This window comes from Borostomias antarcticus, assembly GCF_949987555.1.
Source record: "Borostomias antarcticus genome assembly, chromosome: 25".
NCBI lineage: Eukaryota > Metazoa > Chordata > Actinopteri > Stomiiformes > Stomiidae > Borostomias > Borostomias antarcticus.
In genome coordinates, this window is record NC_140258.1 from 9,761,674 (window position 1) to 9,784,135 (window position 22,462).

The window sequence follows — 22,462 nt, forward strand, 5'->3', positions numbered from 1 at the left end:
TTTACCTTTCGTGGAGCAACAGTATCTAAAGCAGTTGACAAGGTACTGTGGACGTTTTGGACCATTTCATTTAAAGAGCATTCATAGCTGCATGGCTCAAATGATCTCATAATTATACAGCATATCCACTCAGCTATTATGATGTCCACTAACCTGACTTCACGACATTTGGAGAAAAGGCTTTCATCTTTCTTTCTGTCATATACTGTATGGATATAAGTCCCAACTGAATGGCAGTCATTGTGATGTTATTCTCTGTGCTAATACAGACACTAATTGACTCCACTCCACACTACTCAAAACAAGGCTAGCTAGATTATGTAGGCCGAGAGGAATCCAATGATGTCCACCTCTTGATATTTGGCCTATTTTACTGACCGCTAGATTGATGAGAAGATGACCAATTTCATTCAACAACTGTACATGATGACAGTGTGGGTGGGGGACGACAGGTTCACTGTGCACTTGTTTTACATGTGTGAACCCCCCAGTAGTCTGCCACCCAAGTCTGTCTGCCACCCTGAAACACCAAAGTCTATGAGAACTGAGGAGAGAGTACTATAGGAAAATAACTTTTTGTACATGAGCAGTTCTCATAGATACCGATGTCCTAAGCAGGAAAAGGATATCATTTTAGAGTAAATGCCTCTGCCACACAATGTAAAAGACAGAGACATGAACCCAGAGTAAAGGTTTATGACACCACTCTCAAAAACATTTAGGTTATGTACATTATACTTACAATACAGGGTACAATACTGCATGTTTGAAGAGATACATGTTCAACTAGCATTCAGAAAATGTATTCAACTCTTCACTTGAAAAATAAGAGTGATAATCATATAATTATTGACTGCTTTTCTTACCAGTAGTTGAGATATGGCACATTAGAAAACAACACATTTATAATCCAAAATGTAGTTTTCAACAAGAAGAACAACTGGGCCTGACATACAAATGAACAACATGAAATGCAATACATCTTTATTGGTGCAACATAATTACAAATCTGTAGTGCAATCTGGAGATCACATTTCTCATCCATATTCCATGAAACAAATGTAATTTAAAAGTGTAACAAAAAAACACATTGAATCAAATATTCAGTCAGTGATACAACTCCATACAAAAGAAAAGCACAGTCTGCTAAACAATTAAGTTTGAACATATTCATATAAAGGAAACATTTCATAAATTGAAGAGGTGATACCAGTAATGGTGAGATCCAACCTGGATGTGTGGTCAAAACTCAGATTTTAAGATTTTAGATTGTATCTTTATGTTTGTCATTTAAGCAGCCTGATGACGAGGGTCTTTGAATGAGCCTGCCAGGTTCCTACAGATTCAGGTCTGGGTCTTAACATGTTTGAGTTTCAAATCCTCTAGTGGAATGTGAGCAAGTGAAATTGAAAACAAATGTTTCTATATCAGTGTAGGAGGATGTAAATCTGTAGGATCAATGAACAAGAATCATATGAAGATTGCATTGACCATTGGCAAACGCGTTGCAAACTGTAACAAAGTCACATCATTTCAGTATAAGGCGATGTTGTAATAATAAAGAACTTGACACAGACATACAGTATACACACACACACACACAAACGCATCACACGGCTTCACATAATACTGATAGGGTGGGTTTATAAGCGCAGCTTCCATGAGAAACTGGTAGACAAGTAAGCAGACAGACATATAAACAGACCCAACATCTACAGCATTGTGAGACACTTTACCTGTGTACATAGCCTGCTCAGCTGCTCTTAACATCCAAGCTAGGGGCTTTGTGTCAAGAATGATTGGTTTTCAATGCAAGAGAGTCTGACACTTGTGAAGGCCAATGACGCATGCACACCTGGAATGCTCCTGAAACAATATAATTTAAAGCAACATGTTTGTATACACTGTCTATGTACAATCTGAATCTTGTACCCAACACACTCCACTTGACTCTTCAAGACATCACCTCACTATTGTCTCCCACTGGCTCCATTCATTGGGTTTGTACTGCACGAACATACTGTATTACTCACAGCACAGCCGTGTTCAACTGTAATCATATGGCATGCATTCTAGTGCAATGTCATTTACATACACATTCTGTTCGGTGCAGCAAATGTCTGCAGCAAATTCACACCATTGAGACTGTGCAACGCCATATACAAGCTTTTCCAAGTAAGGGCAAATAAAACGAACAATTGAACAAGAGCGCTCAGTTGGCTTTTGGCTTAGTCCAGGAACAGATACCAGGGTAAGGTCCCGCTCCACCCCCGAAACCCCTCCCCCTTGACTCCATAGTCACCAGACAACCTTATTATTAAATGGCAGCATCAGTTCTTGGGGGGGCTGTTGGTGACCTGGTCTATCCAGCGTGCAAACCTGCTGACCCTCGTGTACACGCCCGGGAAAGAGGGGTCGCCACAGCCGTGACCCCAGGAGATGACCCCGGTTAGCACCCAGCGGCCCCCATCCCCCTGGCAGACCAGCGGACCCCCGCTGTCACCCTGGCAACTGTCCACACGCCGGTGGTCTGACAGGCTGCCAGCACACAGCATGCGGCCGGTGTAGCGCTCGCCATAACGCTTCTTACACTTCCAGGACGGCAGCAGAGGGACCCAGGCCTGCAGCAGAGTGCGCGAGTACTCCGAGTCTGAGAGAGAGAGAGAGAGAGAGGGAGAGAGAGAGAGACAGAGAGAGAGAGAGAGAGAGAGGGAGAGAGAGGGAGAGAGAGAGAGAGAGAGAGAGAGAGAGGGAGAGAGAGGGAGAGAGAGAGAGAGAGGGAGGGAGGGAGAGAGAGGGAGAGAGAGAGAGAGAGAGAGAGAGAGAGAGAGAGGGAGAAAGCAAGCAACAAAGAAAGAGATAGGAATAGAGAGAGAGTAAGAAAAGAGGTGAGAGAGAGAGAAAAGTACTATTTAAAACAGGTGTACACTCTGAACATTTTCCTCCAAGTCATTCAATGTGAACATTTCCTGCCATATGAATCTAATTAAATTCACAAATGAACTAGGGTTATTTTGTTAATCCATGACTGTGAAATGATTACAATAGGATGGCTGGTACCTGTGATGCCCCACCCAGTGATAACGCAGGCAGCTGGCCTCTTGCCCCACTTGTTGCCCGGGGTGGGTAAACAAGCAGAGTTAGTGTGGGGGTTAAATGCAACACAGTTGCCCTCAGCGCCCCTCAGGCGGAGCAGGGCTATGTCATACTCCCAGCCCTGGCTGTGGTACTTCCTGTGGATGACGATGCGCTCCGGGGACAGGCTGCGTTCAAAGTCGTCCCTCTCCTGTGTGTGGTAATCGCCCAGGCGCAACACGTAGCGCGAGGGGTCCCTGCCAAACCTAAGGGGGAGGAGATGGAGGGGAAAGAGAGAAATAGAAAAAAGAAATTAAGGTCTGAATTACCTCAAGTCAAGCTGAAGAGAGGACTAATTGTTTCCAACCAACATCATTTCAGTTCAAATGTTAAAAAAAAATAAGCATAAGCAAAATTTCATGAAAAGTCATGACAAGTGAAATATTATTCTCTACAAAATACTTCTTAAGACCAGTTCCATTACATTAAGTGCAGTTCCATTACTGGGCACTAGATGGCTCACTATCCCACCTCTTGAAGCAATGAGCAGCAGTCACAACCCAGCAGGAGTTGATGAGGGTGGCGCCACACAGTGGATGGTTTCCTTTAGACTGGGACTTGAGCCACAGAGACACCTGCCATGGCCAGTCCCCCCTAACAGAGCACACACAAAGGAAGAATGAGCAGGTCTAGCAATTATGCACCATATTATGTCAACTCAGATAATGAAGACACTGTAGCTGTGTGTGTGTGTGTGTGTGTTGGTGCGTGCATGTACAGGTGCATCCCCAAAAAAATTATATTGTGAAAAGGTTAATTATTTTCCGTAATTGAATTCAAAAAGTGAAACTTTCATGTATTCTAAATACATTACACAAAGTGAAATATTTATTTTCCTTTTTTGTTTTAATCTTTATGATAGTACAATATGTTCATTTATACACTCAATACTTGGTCGGGGCTCTTTTTTGCACAAATTACTGCATCAACGTGGAGCGTGGCATGGAGGCAATTAGCATTGAAATATTTCACTTCATGTGTAATGAATCTATAATATATGAACGTTTTGAATTAAACTACGGAAAATAATTAACTTTCATCAATATTCTAATTTTCTGAGATGCACCTGTATGGCCTACGCTTTCCTCTCTTATTGCCCTCTCATCTGTGTGTGTGTGTGTGTTCCAGTGTGTGCTACCTGAGGGACTTGTCCCCTCCTATAATCCTCCTCCGGCGCCGTTGTGTGTTGGGCCTCAGGCCGCAGCTCTGTGTTACGATGGCACCGTCACCCACTGTCTCCGGGACATAGTCGCAGATGACCCCCGCGTCCTCACTGTGCCTGCAGTCGTGGGCGTCCTGTCCCTCCGCAGGACACTCGCCGAGGGACGTCTCTGTCCCCGAGCACCTCACGTTGTCCAGGTGGATAGGACCTTGGCCCTCGCCAAAATAGGCCACGGAGCGCGCCTTGGAAACACCACTGAGGAGGAGGACATAGACGGGACCATTGAGCGGCTTACGTACGTCACACAACGCTTGATCCCTCAAAGACCGGGGAACCCTTGAAGTGTGATCGCATAGAGACGTGGCTATGATATGAGGTATTCTCATTTACGAGTGTGTGTGTGTGTGTGTGAGGGGGGACGGGGGAAAGAGAGAGAGAGAGAAAGAGAGAGGGAGATATTCACATGAATCCCAGCTGTCGGCAGACCACGGCAGCGTTGATGTCATTCCAGCCGTCGTCGCAGACACTCCCCCACTGGCCATTAAGGAACACCTCCACTCTGCCCTCCTTCCTGCTCTCGCCTGCTACCAGACGCACCAGAGGGCCTGGCAGGAGCACGGATACACACGGATACACACAGATACACACAGATACACACAGATACAGTACAGAGCAGGTCAGAGTCAATGGGAAATCAATATACCACCCCTAATGATATTTAAGCTAAATCACTGGTCTGTACATTTCAGTGTTCATTTTTCTAGCTATAAAATCCTGACCATGCTGCACTGATCTTTGAACCAAGTTGACCTTAATTGACAAACTGAAAATTGTGTTATTATAATCATATATAAATTGACGTTCCCGGGCTGCAATGTTTCCACACGTTACTCTGATCGCAAGGCTTGAGTGGGGTGAGAGGAGTAGGGTTGTACCCACCCGTGGGGTGAGAGGAGTAGGCTTGTACCCACCCGTGAGGTGAGAGGAGTAGGCTTGTACCCACCCATGGGGTGAGAGGAGTAGGCTTGTACCCACCCGTGGGGTGAGAGGAGTAGGCTTGTACCCACCGGTGAGCGGCGGCAGACCTGGGATGTCATTGGTCTCCCCTCCCCTCTCGCAGCGCACCCCAACGTCCTCGCTGTGGGAGCAGTCGTGGCGCCCCCATTCAGCGTGGCGGCAGGCCAGCAGAGTGCCCTCCGTGCCCTTGCACTGCACCTCGTCCAGGAGGATCATCCCGCTGCCCTCACCGTACACACCGTCTGGCGCCACCTCCGCACGCCCTCTGCTGGACAAAACATGACGTTACTACAGGATAACTACATGTACACTAGCGCTAACTTTTTACAATATTACTGAGTTACTTATAATATTAATTCAGTTTCACATCAGTATTGCTATAGTTTTACTAATGGTACCGCAGCTTTACAACAGTATTGTTGTGGTATCTCTGCTGTATTATTACAGGACGTTACTACACTTAGCATTAGTGTAGAATTACTGCAGTATTACTACGGTGTAGTGAACTGGCAGTCTTGATCTGACCCACCTGAAGCCTAGCTGTCGACACACCACCTGGGCGTTGAGTTCAGTCCAGTTGTCGTCACACACCGTACCCCAGTCCCCGGAGTAGTACACCTCCAAACGACCCTCCCATGGACTGTCTGCCCCCACCAGACGAACTACACCATCTACAATACAATGTATATTGATGACTGTGTGTGTGTGTGTGTGTGTGTGTGTGTGTGCAGGCTATCTGCCCTCCTTACCTGTGTAAGGGTTACAGGACACGCCAGCGTCCTCCATGTGATCACAGTTGTGCTGTTCCCAGTCGTTGTGAGAACACTCCTCCAGGGACAGCTCGTTGCCGGTACACTGCACCCCATCCAGGAAGATCGTCCCAGAGCCCTGGCCAAAGTGGGCCCACGTCCACGCCTTAGGTACACCCCTGAACACAGGACATACATCAATGATGACAAAAACCCATACAGAATGCACACTGCAAAGCTACACAACCCTATGCACGGTATTTAATCTCGATTTGATGTAGTAAGCTTGTCCTGTGTTCTATCTGATCCCAGAATGATGTTGTGATCTCAGATGAAAATGGTTCAAAACAAAAGAAGCGTACACTATGGAATTGGCAAACATTAGTGTTTGTGTGTGTGTGTGTGTGTGTGTGTTTGTCTGTGTCTCTGAGCTGATAGAATTTCCCTTTGGGTTACTGACCTATCCTCCTCATGAGCTAGGAGGCCTACTACCATTTTGTGATGACATCAGAATAATTGGAGTCAGCTGCCTCTTCTACCCTCCCGGAGTGACCACCCCAAACACTGGGGCGCCCATCAAATATGCATATCTTCCCTTCATCTATATTCATAAAGTTCACTCACAGTGTGAAAGTACTTAAATAAATCCTATTCCAGCCAGAGTGAATCCTACATTGGAGAGTAGCTCATTAAGAGGATTCAGTGCACAATGCCAGCAACCCATAGCGTTATTTTACCAGCATCACAATTTGGACACGGGTCCAAATCAAATGATTAGATTATCCTGACCACATGACCGGGATAAATGATATCTAAGGCCTGGAGAACTTCCGGGTTTGGTCGTCAGGAAAATCTCCTGGACCTTTTCCAGAGTTCTACATACAGGTGAACGGAGAGGAAGGAATGAGAGTGGTGGTGACAGCACTGTCCCTTCAGAGCTCACCCCAGCCCCAGCTGACGACAGACCACCTCTGCGTCGATGTCATCCCACTGGTCGTCGCAGATGGTCCCCCACCTCCCATCGCGGTACACCTCCACACGGCCCTCAAACTCCTCCAGTCCCCCCACCAGCCTCAGGGGGGCGCCATTGCCTGAGAAAGACAGCAGACACACAGTCATGGGGCAGAAACCAGTGTCAGCGTAAACACCTAATATCACAGGTTCTTCTCAGCTACCACTATGAAACATTATGAATGCAATTTTAGATAACCGACAGCATAGTACTATGATTCATAAAGAGATACAATGTCAGCCACTGAGCACAACTACAGTGACCTGGCTGGTTGGTTCAATACTGTGCCGTGTCATTTGAAACTACCACAGCTATTCGAGAGATGCAGGGAGAGGGTGAGGGATCAGTGTGTAAGGAGCCCTGGCAAATAGGTTGTGGGTGACACATCGGGGTATGTATGGGTGCATATGGGTGTGTATGCGTGTGAGCGTGTGTGTGTGTACGACCTCCAGGACCCATCCTCGCCCCCTGGCAGGGCCTCAGGGCTCTCAGATAGCTCTCTCTCTCCTAATGTTCCAGACTGAATTATTCACTGCAGCTACGCTAAATATACCTACCCTAGTCCTGTTCCTCCAGGCCTGCTCCTCCCCTCTATCTACCCTCAAACACACACTTACACACACGCACACATGCACACAACTGACACATACGGCAAAAATCGCTAACACACAATCCGATGTGCTTCCCGCTGCCCTCGGGGACGGCCTGATATGAAGTGGTGGTGAGAGCGCTAGCAGCAGTGCTCAGAGCAGCTCTCTGAAAGCTGCAGGGGCGACTAGGCAGCTAGACCAGGCTCCGTCATCTCCCCGTTACTTGTTCTGATCAGTTCAGTGGAGAGTGCTAGTGCATGTGTGTGTGTGTGTGTGAGTGTGTATGTGTGTGAGAGAGAGAGAGTGTGTGTGTGCGCATGCGTGCGTGTGTTTGTGTGTGTGTGTGTGTGTGTGTGTGTATGTGTGTGAGAGAGAGAGAGAGTGTGTGTGCGCATGCATGCGTGCGTGTGTTCGTGTGTTTGTGTGTGTGTGTGTGTGAGTGTGTATGTGTGTGAGAGAAAGAGAGTATGTGTGCGCATGCGTGAGTGTGTTTGTGTGTGTGTGTGTGTGTGTGTGTGTGTGTGTGTGTGTGTGTGTGTGTGTGTGTGTGAGAGCGTTATGGAGATGAAGACTGGCCAGCGGAGAGCTAGCTGGGAATCTCATCCCTTTGGTCAACACACTCCTGACTAGCATACTGGGGGAGATAGCAGGATGAGTTTGGAGAGAGAAGGAAGACTATTCTATCTATCTCTCTCTCTTTCGTTCTCTCTCCCTCTCTTTGTTGAAGCTTTTACTGAAGATAAACATTTCACATCTCACCTCCCTGTACATGTATAATAGCACTTACTACATCTAGATTTAGTGCAATATTGTATTAAGTATTATTGTATTAAGTACCACATCTTCATCAACTCTGTACACCGCCCACGGCTGTTCTACATCCACACACTCCCTCACCCTCAGGCACAGCGCACACCACCCCCGCCTCGTTGCCGTGGTTACAGTCGCTGGTGACAAACTTCCGGCTCCTGCACTCCAGCAGGAAGTTCTCGTTGCCACGGCAGCCCAGGCGCTCGTAGTGGAAGAGCCCGGAGCCGGGTCCGAAGTAGGAGTGCTGGAGCGCCGTGCCGATCTCCCTGTGCATAGGCGGACGGAGAGAGAGAGAGAGAGAGAGAGAGAGAGAGAGAGAGAGAGAGAGAGAGAGAGAGAGAAATGAACAGAGGGAATGTTGACATATGTGTACAATTTCTACAGCTGTAAACTGTATTGGTTCACACACAAATGCGTGCACGCACACACACACACACACACACACACACACACACACACACACACACACAACAGTGAGATTCAGATAGAGGCAGCAACACTCACCCATGTCCAAGCTGTCTGCATATGACACTGGCATCACGGTCAGTCCAGTGTGTGTCACACACCGCTCCCCACTGGCCATTCAGATAGACCTCCAGACGCCCACTCTTACCAGAGCCACCAATTAACCTGGCTGCACCTGGAGAGGAGAGGGGAGGACAGGAGAGGAGGGGAGAGAAGAGGAGAGAGAAGATGGGAGAGGAGTGGAGAAGAGACGAAGGAAGAGGAGAGGAGGAGAGAGGGGAGGAGAGGAGAGAATAGGAGAGAGGAGGGGGGGAGGGGAGGAGAGAAGAGGAGGGGGGAGAAGGAGAGAGGGGAGGAGAGATGCGAAAGATGCGAGAGAAGAGAGAGGAAGGGAAGACAGAAGGGAGGTGAGAAGAGGAGAGAGAGGAAGGGAAGAGAGGGGAGGAAAGAGGAAAGGAGAGGATAGGAAAGAGCAGAGAGGAGGGGAGGGAAGAGAAGAGGAGAGGGAAGGAGAGAAAAGAGAAGAGAAGAGAAGAGAGGAATTATGTACAGTCCCGGGACTGTTAAATCATTTGTCATTTGTCCAGACAGGTGAGAGCTTCTCCCTCACAGCCACCAGGAACAGACAGGAGACTGAGAGCTCACCCATAAAGTATAAATCAGCAGCCTACCAAGCTAGATTAGGCTATGATTATCCTGGCTAATTGCATAGATTGGCCTTGGTTTGTGGGTTTGGTGGGTTCAACAGACAAACCTACCGCACCACACACACACACACACAACGCGCACGCGCACATGCACGCACACACGCACGCGCACACGCACGCGCACACACACACACACGCACACACACACGCACACACACACACAGATCTGAAAGAGAAAGATTGGGCAGTGGCAGACAGACAATAACAGGCAAACACAGATGCAGCTAAACACATTTCAACACCTCAAGACACACACACACACACACACACGCATACACACACAGTGCTAGTGCTGACAGGTCACTACAAAGCCATGGCAGTTGGCTTATGGACAGACAGTTACATTGTTACTGAGGAGACAGAAGCAACAGTGTCAGCAGCCTGATGGATTGGTGGAAAACACAGGAGGAGGAGCGGAGAGTGTGACTGACAGCCATAAAGCTGTTATAGACGCAGACAGATTGAAAGACATAACAACCAGCCAAAGGAGCACACAGACAGACATAGACAGACCAGCTGCATAGATAGGCATATTTATAGAGCATCTAACACAGAGACATTGATATCCTGACAGGAACAGACACACGTGGCAATACTTCAGTGTGGTGCGACTCAAAGCATATTAAGTTTAGCATTTAATTTTAATGATTGTGATTTACCAGGTAGAATTACTTGAGAAAAATGCCTAAGATAAGTGTTTTGGTCTGTAGGATTCAATGAAATACACACTCTATGGCTATTGTAATCACATAGCAACCATGTGCACATAGCAACAACTTTTGGATGTAACCCTGAGGTAAACGTTTCAAATCTTTTGATTTGATTTTAAACTCTCTTTTAGAATCGACTGAAATGAAAGATTTCAAACCCTGGAAATAAAATAAAAACGAAATGACACTTTAAAATAAAAAAAGTGACCTCCGGATTCTCTGCTCACCCTGGTGGCAGTCACAGTAGGCCCAGCCGATAGCTCCAGAGCTCTGTCTGAAGAAGCACCAGGGATTGGACTCTCGGTCCGGGTTCCTGCAGTAGCTGTGGTCCCCCAGCCCTCGGCCCGGGTACTGGAGGATATAGTCGGGGAACTCTGTCCACTTGAGGCAAAGCGAGCCCGAGTCGGTCTTGGATACAGAGCCGTTGTAGTAGCCCAGCTCAGTGAAGCCCTCTGAACAGGACAGAGGGGCTAAACAGATAAACACACCACAAGGATTTTTTATTGTGTGACTATTCTACTGTTACGTGTTATAGCTAACTGTCAGTTCAGTCCTGTAAATGCATGCTCGTACAGCTTATAGTAAGTGTCACTAGAAAGAAATATGGCTTTCATTATTTTCTCCCTCCCTCTCTCCCTCCCTCCTTCCCCATTAGTATAGAGGTGCAGTGTTGTGCCACCTGGCTGGTCAGACTGACAGCACTGTGCTGCAGTGCAGAGTCCAGTGAGGAAGTGTTTGTGTTGGGCTGCTTTGCTGAGTCACATATTGTGCAGTGCTAGCCTCATACATCTGAACATATGAGAGAGAGAGAGAGAGAGAGAGAGAGAGAGAGAGAGAGTTGTCTGTGTGCATACTGTATCTATTGAGATCCTAGTCTTTTCATATTTTATAGCACACGGTAGTCATACTTGGAACAAACACTAAATTCATTTTACATCATATCTTGTTCTAAAGTGAAATTAAATATTAAATACCTTGGATCATCTACTACATGCTGTCATAAGTGCACGTCTGATCAGTGTTGATAACCATATCTTATGAGTCAACAAACTCATGGTGCTCACTGAACTATCTGGGACTAGCAAACTGCAGTGCTCAGAGTAATCAAGATTTTAATTTCAGATGCTTTTAACTGGCTTCACATGCGCCACACTAACATAAGTGCCTCAGTGACGTCGTAACCTGGGAATGGGAGCGGAAGTCTGTGCTTTTTGAAAAACCCTTACACCAGGTAAAGATCCCCCTGGGAACATTTACAGATAACCCCTGTGGATATTAAACATGGGCGCACATTCCGGTCCGCAGATTGGGTTTTAATGAGGAGGGTCTGAGGTTTTAACGTAGAGGCAAGACTTAATTGCTACCAGAAGCAGAGTTAACACTAAACCCTGCCCATAAAACACATCTATTACCAGGGGATAAATGACGGCAGCCCAACACATAAAATTGGGAAACGCCTCCATGACAATACTACATATTAGGATTCCAAAACATTGTCACAGAGTCTAATGTGCAAGTGACTAATTATTAGGTTCTGAGTTTGTTATCATGTTCGGTGTACTCACAGTACACAAACCTATCAATCAAACGACCACCATGTTTAGTAGTGGCTCTCTCTCTCTCTAAGTAACTGATACCGTATGACCGTACGAGTGTGTGCTGTGTGAGACGAAGGTGGAGAGACAGTGAGTGAGACGTGCTAACATCGCTCTTACATCTCCGAGAGCCAGGTGTTAAACCCCGGGGAAAGTGGAGGCAAGGGGATATTAGCTCTGGGGTCCAGCCAGGAGAGGCACCCCCTCTCTCTCTCTCTCACACACACACGCACACACACACGCACACACGCCACCAGTCCCCTCTAAACTGGTGGATTAAGGAGCCTCAAGTCCTCTGAGGCGACGCGGCAGTAGGTAAACATTCACACCTGCGAGCAACCACAGCAAATCCACCCCCTTCCCACTCGCGCCATGACCCTCCATCTGTGTTTGCTTGTGGGACTGCCTGTCTGCTTTCAAAAAGGCTTAGAGCTTGGAGTGGCCATGTCTGAGACAGACGCCTGAGAGAAGAAGACACCTTGGAGGTAGGGCTGTGTATTGGCAAGAATCTGACGATATGATACGTATCCCAATACAGGGGTGATGATACAATATATTGCAATATATTGTGATACTATAAGCAAGGCAATATATTGCGATTTTTCCCCCCAAAACAATCCATAGCATAAAGAACACACAATGTGATGCATAAACAAATACTGTTTATTTTATATATATATATTACACTTCCTACAAGAAATGAAAGGGAAAGTCTAATGGCTAAATGCGGCAGGAGGCTTAAATACACCAAAACATGTCACCACATTGAAATATAAAAATCAATACAGCGCTTCAGAGAATCGATACAATATTGCGCCAGGAAATATCACAATATTTAATTGTATCGATATTTTCTTACACCCCTAATTGGAGGTGGAACAACACTCCACTACGGCCTGTCAGGTACAACCAGTCCTCATCTTTGCTCTACATCGCCACAGGAATCATGGCTTTTGAGTGGCAGGTTTTTGCCTCCCAGCCGACATGACTCATCATCAACAGCCAAAGCACTCTGTCCTCTCAGAAAAATGTGCTTCCATTTTCCTCTTCAACTAAGAGGAAGTCACTCGTATTGCATTTGCTACACCCTGGGGACAATGAGTATCAGAAACGTGTCTCAGGGACATGGTGAGATAGGTAAAGATGTCTTTCTGTACCAAACTGGAGCTGAAGCTTTCTGAGTCATCGCTGTTTGTTTTCTCTTCAGCTCACACACCTAAACCTCACACACCTCATCCATTTCCACTACCCCTGGCACTCTCACTGGTGATAAATATTTGATAGAGTTCACACAGCAAGATGGTGCCAAATGCAGAAAGGTTATAGGAGGTGCTCTAAAGTTATAAGAAGTGTTCTAAGCTCCCTCTGTCTCCATTTTCTCTCTCACGCACGCACGCACACACGCACGCACGTACGCACACATCCACACACAGACAGTGTTTGATTCCAAAGCAGAGGATGAGTTGAAGGGTATTTCCTTTACAGTAGCTCACATTCTATCTATTTCTGGTTTTAGATTTTGACTTATGATCAAGAATCCATCAGTGTGAAACTCCCACTGCAATCTACACTACAATAACAAATGTCACTATATTAAATTTCATTGTGGACAAAGACCAGACACAGTACAGTTCAGTGCATGTTGGGAGTGATAGACTACCAAGTCTTGTACAGTTATGTCACCTGGGGCCCGTCAAAGCAGAGCATTGTTTAAATCAAGACCCGTCTAATTTCCATAAGTGAAAGCCCCAACATGAAGCAATCTGGAAGGAATCTAATGCTGTCTGAGCATGAACTATCACTGCGAGGCTTGTGTAGGATTGGTGAGCTGCAAGGGTGGAGGGACCCACAGTGCCGCCCGGCTTAATGTTAGCATCCTGCCCAAGGGAGACCAAAGACCTAGACCTGTCTGGGCAAAGAGGGGTGATCATTCAAAAGACAAAAATGGGATATGAGACAAATGTGTACTTACACACACACACACACACACACACACACACACACACACACACACACGGCTGTTAAATAAGTATCTATTTCCATGATGTAGGTGCTTATGTTGGTATCACATTACAAGCTAAGGGGCTCGATGAAATACCTCCTTTATCTGTGTTAGTGTGCTGGGGGTTGTGTGATCTGCTGCTGACTTTCTCTGTCTGTCAAATCCGGATGAATCGCAGAACAGAAAAGCAGAGAGAAGAAGCTTGTTCAAAGCTGTCGGCCTCTCTCATGCCAGCCCCCGATGATGTGGCTTTTGGCCGTGGATGAGATGTTTTTGGATTGATGGAAAAGAGTGACACTCCCAAATGCCCTCCACAGTGAGCGGAGAGAGAGTGAGCAAGGAAAAGAGGAACATATAGGGGAGGGAGCACTGAGTGATAGAGAAAGATGGAGAAAAGAGAACAAAAATAAAGAGAGACAATGAGAGAGAGAGAGAGAGAGAGAGAGAGAGAGAGAGAGAGAGGAGAGAGAACGAGAGAACTAGCATCTGATAATCAACATCTGAAAGTAGTTGCTCATAACTGCTTAATTCTGAGGAGGCGGCTGTTAGATATGATAGGTCTTAATATGTATTTTCGTTTGATGCAGAAAGAATATCTTGCTGAAATAACACACAGTATGTCAAATGGACCATTCCACAGGGGGAAAATCAACGCTCTGCCTTTTTGTCCTTGGAAGACAGAAACAAATTTTGGATGACAAAATACGGAATGAAATGAGAGAAAGGGAAGATAAAATATTTGTAAGCTACCTGCACTCTGAAGAGTATTCACATAGCCATCTTGAGAGACCTGAGAGAAAAATGACATTGTCAGTATAATTAGATTGATTCATTGATTGATTGGTTGATTGATTCATTGATTGATCTGAACAAAACTTTGGCTAGTTTAATTTTGCTGTTTGCCCAAAAAGTTTGGGAAGGTATGAAGTATGATGGAAGTTAAGATTGGACAGTGTACAGTCTACCATATTCTAAGTACAAAAACATGTTTGGCTCTAGATAGTTTACTTTATTCCTTCATGCTTTCAATTATTGTGCAGACTTGGCACTGTTTGTCTGGAGAAATCAATAGAATTATCAAGGGGTTAATGTAGTGCTAGGCTACTTGGCCCTTACCCCAGGCCTGGCGAGTGAAATGAAATCAATATTGTCACACATGGAGATAGGGCAAGTGGCGATGCGATAACATTATGTCTATGAGTACTTTCAAAGATAGCCGCTTGAGGTCGAATGCGTCTGTCAATCAGCGGAGCAGATGGAGTTGGCGCTGCATGCCTGAAGCGTGCTGCAATTTAACGCAGGAGAAAAAATAACCATATCCATAAACATCTAGGCTAAAATAGCCTACCAGCAATGAGAATCATAACAGCTCTCCAATAGAATCTTCGACATTTTTTGAATGGCTGGATTGGGACGCGAGTTCCTTTGGGCAAATGTTGATTGAGTAGCCCAGTCCACAGACTCATTTTGTGAGGTGAGATGGCCAAAATGCTTTGACTCACAGTCTGCGCACGTAATGGGGCATCAATTAAATCTCGCTACTGAAATAACAGACATTACTAGGCAAATAAGAAATATGCTTTGCATTTGCCTATGCAAACCCTCCATGACCAATAATTTAGGCTACAATTTGGTCACTTATCACGCAGACACTTTTATCCAAAGGGACTTGCAATGTTTTGCGTTCATGTGGGGTTATTGCTCAAGGGCACAACGTTAGGCAATCGTTAATGGCATGGCCCGGTCTAGACGACAACGACTTTTCGGTGGCTGGTCAGATGGTCTGACCACTGGGCTGCCTAATAGGCTATACATGTTCCTGCTTATTTATTACCCCATTCATACTTAGGCTACATTTGACCATAGGTGCACACCTTTCACACACATGAGACAGTGCGTTTAAAAGGATGGCATAATCAAATACATTTCTTCACTGGCAATACACAGATGAGGCTTTCTCAACCTTTGGAGTTCTTATAATCTAGCCATACGCATATAAAGGCCACTTAAAATCATTTGAGGGATTAATCCTGGTTCACCGAGTCTTACTTGGGCCTTTAAGTGTCTGATTTAGGCCTAAAGTGGCATAATCCATTCCAATGAGTCCGTGTGACCCAGTTTTCCATTATGCACCTCGTGTTGATAGCACCTTGGGAGGGGGACGTACTAAACGTAGCCTAAAGGTGTTCACTACATTGCGCTTTGGTGAAGTCCTCGTGGCCATGACATCATCTGATGTCACGACTCAATAATAATAGAGCCACCGTAAAGAGAAACTAGTGTGTGTGTAAGTAGCTTAGCCTATGATGACAGAGTAATGTAAACGGCCACATACCTCTCCAGAAACGAATGTTAGAAAACACCATGCAAGCAAGAGACCCTTCAAAGCTGTCTTGTCCATCCTGGAAAATGTGTCATTGTACGCTCTTTGAGGTAGCTGCTTCGCTCATTATTGCTTCCGATTGGCCCCCAAAAAACAGCCTCCGAGCAAAGGACCGCGACTGAGAATACCAGCTCAGACCGCTCCGTCCATCCAAAGTTTACGCGCTTCGGGAGACAATGTCGATATTGGCTATCCTTCTGTCCGTGTTAGGAAAAAATCACAAAGAATACTGTGGCAAAAATACTGTGTGGCAATAGAGGCTCTATGCGCAATCTGGTCTAATAATGAGAAACCCCTCGTGAGGAAGACATAGCGCCTGAAAGGAGATACCGGTGAGAGAAACACCACCGCCTCGCCCGGTCTTTACGCAGAGCATGTATAGCCTGATAAACATGCACGCACGCAGTGAGCTGCTGTTGCGCTGGCGTAGAGGGGCGTAGTTAAAGCGCACGGGATGGGGTGGTTTTTGCGGAGATACATAATTTCATTTGACCGATTCTATAGGCTATCTATAGTCTATAGGCTGCTCTGCACCAGGACTAAACACCAGTAAAATTGACCAGGCAGTAGCCTACATGTATGGATCATTTAAGTCAGTCACAATATGATGCATTGCGCACGTCTATATCAAACGCAGTCTATTGCTAGAAGGTGGATCATTACATGGCAAAGACGCAAGGCGAAGCCATAAACATGTGTTTCAGGTTTCCCGGCTGCAACCTATAAAGCAGGGGGGAAACTTTATGGGTGTTTGAAGCCAAATGACGCCACATGTTGGCAGCAAGGTTATTAACTACGTTGGTCTGTGGCAAAGAGTTTCAAATGGTATAGGTCTCTCATCACTGAACGAAATCAGTTATAACAGCTGTCAAGAGTGGTCACAATTTGATAGGCACGTTAGCTACACCTGCAGATAAAGTCAAAAGCACTTGCTTGGTAAAACGCCAGATAAGCCGAATAGGCTCCTACAGGCCCACCGAGTTTGAACTGCAACTTATTATCCCATTATCATGAAAGGCTAAAGAGCAGAGATAGGACTCTCCCTGAAAAGCGATAGTGAACTCGTTCCCACTGAACAATAACAATACCCGACAAACTCCGCTTAACGGGGGCACCAATTGTTTTCTTTGGCAACTACACAAACACAACCGAAGTTTGATCAAAATCATGTGTCCTCAAAGGTTTTAATTCTTGGGAGTATTTACCACTTGGAAGAGTTGGTGACGCTCCGTTGGCTGGCAAGATGAGATAGCAACATTTCTTCACATAGGCCATCCTATTAAAACAGCTGAGTAGCCTATTTTCTTAAGTTCTATACTCGTCTTAACAAGGCATCAAAGGGTCTCAGTAAAAGCGGAAGGAACTTTAGGTGTAACCCTGCTATAATCTTCAAAAGACCAATTGAGTTGCAATTCGTCTTGGGGTGGTAATTATTTTGGGGGTGTCCGACTTGCGTAAATAAAGTTACATTTGTATGCATTTAGAGAAGGCTTACTTGACGTGACCAGGCAACACTGGGTTTAAGAGCGGGTGAGGGGTCAGCTGTCGTGACCTACTGTGACCTACTGTGTGTGGGCATACTTTCACACCAGAGCATTGTGCAGTAATGTACCCGGTATAGAATGATCTCTGGAAGCCTATTTCTCTTTCCATTGCATGATCATATATTATTATATTCCATATTTAGGTAAACAATTAAATTAAATTTCAACCCACCCAGTTTAATAACTTACAAGTAGGCTAATTATTTTTCGTGGAGATTTATAGGTCAAAATGTAGTCTTAATGTAGGCTCTAGGAACAGCGTTTTCTTTTCCAGTCCAGACGTTTCAGAGGAAGTGATGATAAGGGTGCGGAAATGGTGGGCTGAGAGGGCAGGGTGGCATGTTTGTCTCTGTGCTAAAGTGGGGCAGGCAGCATACTACTAGGCTCTAAAATACCACATAGTTTCCTCAGCAGTAGACCAAACAAAAGTAGTGCATCAACTCTTAACATCCTCATGATTTCATACCACCAGCTGACTCTAAACTGACACATACCACACAGACAGGGGATGACATCCCAGTAAAAGTTGGGCTCCTCCCATTAGGGTAGGCTATTATATTAGTACATCAGTCATCTAATTTCCAAGACCTTAATGACCATACTTCCTGACATGTTGGCCTAATCCTATCTCTATTGACTAAGAGTGTGGAGCAGTTATCATATCTGTTTCCAAAACTATCTATGCAGTACAATGAAAACACCGAAAGGTAATCTTCCACTCATACCTCCCAGAAAGACTGCATGAAATAAAAGAAACCCAATTCAATTACGTTATTAAACCGGATACTGTATGTTGATGCCATTAGTGACCACATCAGATAATGTTAGGGGAGTCAATTCAGGACACAAGGATGAGTTCTCACTATATTTCAAACCATAACAAACAAGTTATGAAAACAAGACTTCTCAAAGTTTTAGAGAACATAGGACAGAATGCCATGAATGGCCATAATACAATAACCCTAGAGAATGTAATAAAAATGGCTTTTCAAATAATGAAGCTACTGTAGACAGAGAAGCAACATTTGGGTTGCCCCCCCCCCCCCCTGTGACTGGGACTAACTTCCTTTTATAGGTACTGTTTTATTTGATGACCTAAAAAGTAGGCTACTCAATTAAAAGAAGCAATTACAGGAAGTGCATCTGCAGCCCAGTACATCCACTTAATTTGCCCACTTGATGAATCTTGGTTGGCATCGCCAATGTTTCTCTGAGTGATTGCATGTGGATCTACGAGGCCTTGCTTCACTGTAAAGCCCACGGTATACCTGCTTTTAACCACGCGTACGCGTCTACCGCACGTTTTCTGCATTCCTTTGGAGTGTCGTTTGTGGTTGACTGTGCAGAAATTAACGAGCAGCAAAATACGCGCGTCACTATGTGGACGCGTTGCTAAAACAACAAGTATATCACAGGCTTAAGACCCAGACCTTGGTTGACCCCAAGGGAGCCATGTACCAATAGCACCCTGCCCGCTGTCTCTTACACAGTCTCTGTCCCTCAAGTCTATGTGTTCGGGCTGGTCTTAGATTTCTGTGTTTAAGTTGGGGTGTCTCTTCAGCAGGGTTGTGGCTTGTTTGGGGTGAAGGCGTCCTCCCTGGCCAATGGCCTGTTGTTCAGACGTTGCTTTCCTTGCAACCTATGAGGGGAAACATTTTGAAAGAAACAGTTAGTAAGAGTTAGTAAAAATACATTCTATGACCATTCATTAAGATTTTAGAGAAAATTAACAAACGGTACTGCCTATTTACTGTCACGTGTAAAGACACAATGTTCCTGGTAACCTGGTAGCCTTCTGCTGAACCATACAGAAAAAGATGGATGATTCATGAAATCCAATATCGTGTTAGCACATTATACAGTCTAAAAACAAAAGGATGAAGGGTCCTTTGAAAAAAGGTTCCATATAATGTAGAACCCTTTCCAGGTCTATAAGGTTCAATACAACCATTTTCACTTCAGAAAGAACTATTTAGGGTTCCAGATAGCACCTTATAGAGCTGTAAACGCTTCTATTTGGAACCTTTTTTCAGAGGGTTCTTCTACTGTTAGAAAGGGTTCCAGCATGCTTTGCATTCAGAGTGTAGGTAGCTAGGGCAATTCAAGCTGTGAATTAAAAAAAACTAGTTCAAAATTGCTATGACCTCAACGGATGCAGTAGCCAAAACAGTGGAAATGCGGAAAAGCAAAGCATAACAGGAGGGAAGACTCTGACAGGAAACTGACATGCTAAGGACGGGTTTGTGTTATGACTAGCCAGTAAAGGACAGGAAAATGATGTTACACAGGCTGTGTCATTACCTTTTCCTTGTCTCCTCCCAAAACATGTTTAATTAAGGACATAACAGTGCTGAACAAGATACAAACAGAGGTCTAGGAATAAGGAATAAGCCTGAGGGACGATGTTACGGGACCATACCTTGGCTTTCTCCACACACTTGTAGAAAGATTGCATTTCATTTGAGCAGAGGGCGTCGACAAAGTTGTTCTGTTTCCAGCAGGCCACCATCACGGACATCTCAGTGAGGCAGGAGGCCTCTGTGGGAGAACGATGGTAAATCAGAGTTAATTTCTCTTATCATAAAAGTGATTGTGATTATGATTCTGGGACTGGCACTGAAGTAGGTCTAACGTTACTGTGGTGTCGGTGTGTTATGCTATTAGACTATATTTAGTTATATATATATATATTTATATATATTTAGTGTCAACCCATGCACGCTCTAGGTTAAGCCTACGCAGAAAGAGTTAAGTGTGTTAACTTATTCACTTGACTTACCTCCTTTTTTTATTTTCCGATTACCGACCTCATCTTTCAGGACAAGCGGCTTGTTGGGTTTCAGCACGGGCTTCTGATGCTGCCTGCTCAACATGCGACTGACCTTCTGCTGAAACGCTGTTCCACCTTGCATAGCCATTTATACGCCCTAGATATCCACGAATGATCAGCGAAAGTGTGATGAACCACAGCTATTTCCAATCTGAACAAAAGCAAGACAAAGAGAATACGCATAAACTAGTAAACATGATATAAACGGTTACAGCATTCACTCATCAGCGGCAAACGTGGAGCGCCATGTTTAACCGTAAAACCACGGAGCTGTCACTACGTCTATATATTTGCGACACCTAACGTAAATAGTATGTAGTTTTCATCTTTAACTGTAGTCTATCCTAAAGATTGGATTCTGAAATTACTGTAGGGTCCTTATTTTGATCGGAAAAAAATATGACAAAATATTTGTACATTTTGTTCAAGATCAGATGGAGTTTCCAGTGGAAAAAATGGCGTAACATAAGCCCACTCTTCATGACAGCACGATATTTTGTTAGCATTTAGGGCAAGTCTGAACATTGGCCGACCTCTCCAGCACGTTGTGTCAGGATTGCAATGCCAGTGTTGATATATGTGGGGTTAACTTGAGGGACATAATATTGCACTGTAGCCTATACTAAAGAGTTTGGTTATAGTGATGGGCTGTTCTAATGGCATTAATATAATGATACAAATATCAATGTATCAATGTTTTGTCTTTACTCTGTCCCATACTCAAATGTAGCAGTGATTAAGGTATACTGTCCTTCTCTCACACTGTATCTCCCCTACCTCTACCTGCTCTCTACCAACCTGTGTGTGTGTGCGTGTGTGTGTGTGTGTGTGCGTGCGTGTGTGTATGCAATCAGAATCAGATGTATTTTTTTCCAGGTAGGTTTTTACACATACTATGAATTTGTTCTGGACTGTTGGTGCATGGCACTAATGAATAGACAACAATAGACAGGATGCAAGGATAAGACAGGACAAAGTCAGGATAGTGCAAATTACAATGTAGAGACAGTGCAAAAAAAAAAAAAAATATAATATATATATAGTAGTGCAGGAAGCAAAGGCCAAATACAAAATGATGTGTAATGTGTATTGCATGCCTTCCTCCCATTGAGGTTGCTTGGAGTGGCATGCTGGACCCTTAGGGAACAACCCCAAACATGTCCAGGCTCTATAAGTACTCACTTATTTGAATAATATACTACCTAATTTGCGTGTTTAGTAACACTTTCTTTCCTTCCTACTTCTCGAGTTTCAGTGGGTAATATTTCAGCCGATGGGCTCGGAGCTAAACATACTGGCACATTCCACTGAATCACTGCCTTGTCTTGAAACATATCTGTCTGGCATTCTCTCTGTCTCTGCACGTTTATACTTGGAGGAAATGTGCAGAAGAGTTCTCTTACACCAGCTGGTGAAACAGCTTAGTACACTGTTAGCAACAGTTGATCAGCAGCTTTTCAGAAACTTACACATTTAAAAGATGTGGTGGTAGTACCCAATAAACCTTCAATTAACCTTGAGATACTTTTTATGTTTTGTATACAAAGGTAGTAGAGCATCATCCCGCCCTATGGTAGCTCTATACTTAGAAGTACATTCAACAAAGGTAAAAAAGTCTTTGTGATTTGCCAGAGAATACAGAGAATATTGATTATTAATGAGTCAGCAAAAAACAGTTGCCATGGACAATACCATGGGGGCTAGTGGCCCTGGCTGAACCCTGAACCTTCCTGCTTGACTGAGTGGTGCAA

The 22,462-nt window shown here is 44.9% G+C and overlaps 2 protein-coding genes across 2 annotated transcripts; both read right to left on the minus strand.

Moving 5' to 3' along the window:
- Positions 1-2,330: 2,330 nt before the first annotated feature.
- On the minus strand, positions 2,331-16,355 carry LOC311325974 (neurotrypsin; the record flags this gene model as incomplete). Its single annotated transcript, XM_084458790.1, has 14 exons — positions 2,331-2,650; positions 3,061-3,341; positions 3,607-3,729; positions 4,274-4,552; positions 4,761-4,902; positions 5,365-5,579; positions 5,844-5,985; positions 6,064-6,242; positions 7,007-7,154; positions 8,563-8,741; positions 8,980-9,115; positions 10,585-10,827; positions 14,705-14,744; positions 16,290-16,355. The coding sequence occupies 14 exons, from the start codon at positions 16,353-16,355 to the stop codon at positions 2,331-2,333; spliced, it is 2,493 nt and encodes an 830-aa protein (XP_084314916.1).
- Positions 16,356-18,939: 2,584 nt separating this feature from the next.
- On the minus strand, positions 18,940-20,944 carry chchd1 (coiled-coil-helix-coiled-coil-helix domain containing 1). Its single transcript, XM_084458552.1, has 3 exons — positions 20,661-20,944; positions 20,301-20,419; positions 18,940-19,520 (listed from the first exon to the last, which is right to left on the minus strand). The coding sequence occupies exons 1-3, from the start codon at positions 20,797-20,799 to the stop codon at positions 19,407-19,409; spliced, it is 372 nt and encodes a 123-aa protein (XP_084314678.1). The 5' UTR covers positions 20,800-20,944; the 3' UTR covers positions 18,940-19,406.
- Positions 20,945-22,462: the final 1,518 nt, after the last annotated feature.

Excerpts from the sequence above, each read along its gene's own strand:
- chchd1 (XM_084458552.1), bottom strand. The coding sequence starts at position 20,799 with ATGGCTATGCAAGGTGGAACAGCGTTTCAGCAGAAGGTCAGTCGCATG. Across the intron at positions 20,420-20,660 it reads TCGGAAAATAAAAAAAGGAG|AGGCCTCCTGCCTCACTGAG; the intron begins GTAAGTCAAGTG and ends GTTCTCCCACAG. Across the intron at positions 19,521-20,300 it reads AGTGTGTGGAGAAAGCCAAG|GTTGCAAGGAAAGCAACGTC; the intron begins GTATGGTCCCGT and ends TTCCCCTCATAG.